This window comes from Rhinopithecus bieti, unplaced genomic scaffold (genome assembly GCF_001698545.2).
Source record: "Rhinopithecus bieti isolate Rb0 unplaced genomic scaffold, ASM169854v2 scaffold_980, whole genome shotgun sequence".
Classification (NCBI taxonomy): Eukaryota; Metazoa; Chordata; class Mammalia; order Primates; family Cercopithecidae; genus Rhinopithecus; species Rhinopithecus bieti.
The window spans coordinates 825,705-828,580 of NW_016803338.1; the positions used below are offsets into that span (position 1 = coordinate 825,705).

The following is a 2,876-nucleotide window of genomic DNA, read 5'->3' on the forward strand; positions in this document are numbered from 1 at the left end:
GTCATTGGTCCTGATAGCTTCCACCAGCTTAGCCAAAGCGCCTTTGTCTTCCGAGTTCACCTGTGTGAAGGCGACAGTGGTGCAGGTCTTCCTGTGGACTAGACGACCCAGTCTGGCCTTCCCCTTGATAATGCAGTAAGGGACCCCCATTTTACGACACAGGGCAGGCAAGAAGACAACCAGCTCAATGGGATCCACGTCGTGTGCAATCACCACCAGCTGAGCTTTCTTGTTCTCCACCAAGGTGGTGACGGTGTTAACTCCTGCTCGAAGGACAGGTGGTCTCTTAGTGGGGACATCCCCTTTGCCAGCAGCTTTCTTCTCGGCCCGGGCCAACAGCCTCTGCTTCTTCTCTTGCTTTGTCTCTGGTCTGTACTTGTGGGCCAGCTTAAGCAGCTGACTAGCTGTTTGGCGGTCCAGGGCCTGGGTGAACTGGTTAGTAGCAGGAGGCACTTTTCAGCCGCTTATAGAGGATGGCTCTCTGCCGCTGCAACCTGATATAGCGAGGCCATTTAACAAAGCGGGTGAGGTCTCTTTTGGGCTGGATGTCCTGTCCAATGCCAAAATTCTTAGGTCTTTTCTCAAACAGGGGATTCACCACTTTCTTGGCCTCCTGCTTGGCCGGAGCCACCTTCTTTCCCTTGGCCTTCTTTACTTTCGGCATCTTGGGCGGTGGGAGGAGAAAGAAACTCTTTGAGAAATTTTTAAATGCTGGCCAGGTGTGGTGGCTCACGACTATAATCCTAGCACTTTGGTAGGCAGATCATTTGAGGCCAGGAGTTTGAGACCAACATGATGAAACCCCATCTCTACTAAAAACAAAAATTAGGCGTGGTGGCAAGCACTTGTAATCCCAGTTACTTGGTGATGCTGAAGCTCGAGAATAGCTTGAACCCGAGAGGCAGAGTGTGCAGTGAGTTCAGATGGCACCACTGCACTCCGGCCTGGGTAACAATGAGACTGTCTATCAAAAAAAAAAAAAAACGCAGTTAGGCCTCAGAGATTGTAAGCAGACGGAGTCTCACTCTCTTGCTCAGGCTAGAGCAATCTCAGCTCACTGCAACATCTGCCTCTCGGGTTCAAGCAATTCTTGAGCCTTAGCTTCCTGAGTAGCCAGGATTGCAGGTGTGAGCCACCAGGCCTGACTGATTTTTGTGTTTTTTATTAGAGACCAGGTTTCACCATGTTTGCCAGGCCAGTCTCGAACTCCTGGCCTCAAGTGATCCACCCGCCTCATCCTCCCAAATGCCGGGATTACAAGCCTCAGTCATGGCACCTGGCCTGAATCCTAAATTTTGTGTTATATAAATTGACATTGTAAGTGGTGGTGTGGATAGTCATTTGTACCAATGAGAATCAAAAGTACAGTAGTTACATGTTTGACTAAAATGTGTTAGATTGGATTGACTTAAACCAAACCTTAAGGGCCCATATTTTCTTAGGTTTAAAAGGTAGGCAGTTCCAGGCTTTGAGGCTTGTTCCTCAGGAATGGTGTCCAGAGCAAATTTGCTAACATCCCATTTGTGGAAGAAGTCGCACAGCTGCATCCAGAATCATGGTACTGCAAGGTTGTAGGGCAAAAAAGGTGGAGAATTTGGGCCATCAAGGGAATCAGTTCACCCACCCTACCTATCCCCAGTCTATTAACATAGCCAGAGTGAGCCTGTTAAAACTTGTATCACTCATGTCAAAATCTCCAAATCCAGCAATCTGACTACTGGGTATCCACCCAGAGGAAAATAAGTCATTTTATGAACAAGATGTGTATAGCAGCATGATTTGCAATTGCAAAAATACGGAACCAGCCTAAAGGCCTATCAACGAGTGGATAAAGAAAATGTGGTATAGCAGGCACATGTTCTCAGGACCTCCTCAGGGCTGTGTCACAAAAAAAAGTGTATGCACCAGGGAATACTACTCAGCCATAAAAAAGAACAAAATACGGTATTCATAGCAACCTGGATGGAGTTGGAGACCATTATTCTAAGTAAAGTAACTCAGGAATGGAGAACCAAATATTGTATGTTTTCACTTGCAAGTGGGAGCTAAGCTATGAGAACGGAAAGGCATAAGAATCATGGACTTTCGGGACTTGGGGAAGGGAGGGAGGTGAGGGATAAAAGACTACATGTTGGGTACAGTGTACACTGCTTGGATGACAGGGTGCACCAAAATCTCAGAAATTACCACTAAATAACAAAAACCACCTGTTTCCCCAAAACTATTGAAGGAAAAAGAAACAGAAGGGGGGAAAAAATCTTCAATGGCTTCAGATCCTGCTTTTGGGGAGAAAATGAAAATTAAAAAAAAAAATCCTCCGATGGCTTCCATGTCAGTTTCACTGAGTATTTACAGTCACCTTTAAAAAGGTCTACAATATAGCCGGTACCGCTCCACTTTCCTGACCACGTGGCTACTTTTCCCCCACATGTAGCGCTGTAGCCTCACCAAGTATAGTCCATTCTCTTAGGTATCCACATCTCCTTCCCTTCCCCTCCTGTCATTCAAGAGTTTATTCATTTCAGTGAAGTATCCTCTGACTGCATTACTTAAAATTGCAATACCCTCCCTTGTCAACTCCATTTACATCCTCTTCTCTGCTTCCCCGCACCCCTACTCGTAAGAGTTTTTACTGGGGCGGGGTGCAGTGGCTCTTTCCCGTAATGCCAGCACTTTGGGAGGCTGTGGGCAGACTGATTGCTTAAGTCCAGGAGTTCAAGACCAGCCTGGGCAACATGGTGAAACCCCCTCTCTACAAAAAATAGAAAAATTAGCTGGGTGTGGTGGCATGCACCTGTAGTCTCAACTGGTTGGTGGGGCTGAGGTGGGAGGATCGCTTGAGCCTGGTGGAGGTTGCAGTGAGCTGGGACCATGCT

General features: G+C 47.1%; 1 protein-coding gene across 1 annotated transcript; it reads right to left on the reverse strand.

Moving 5' to 3' along the window:
• Positions 1–675, reverse strand: LOC108531958 (60S ribosomal protein L7a-like; the record flags this gene model as incomplete). The annotated part of the gene is given in 2 exon segments (XM_017875626.1): positions 1–456; positions 458–675. Coding segments are annotated over 2 exon segments (663 nt in total), but the record flags the coding sequence as incomplete, so codon positions are not given.
• Positions 676–2,876: the final 2,201 nt, after the last annotated feature.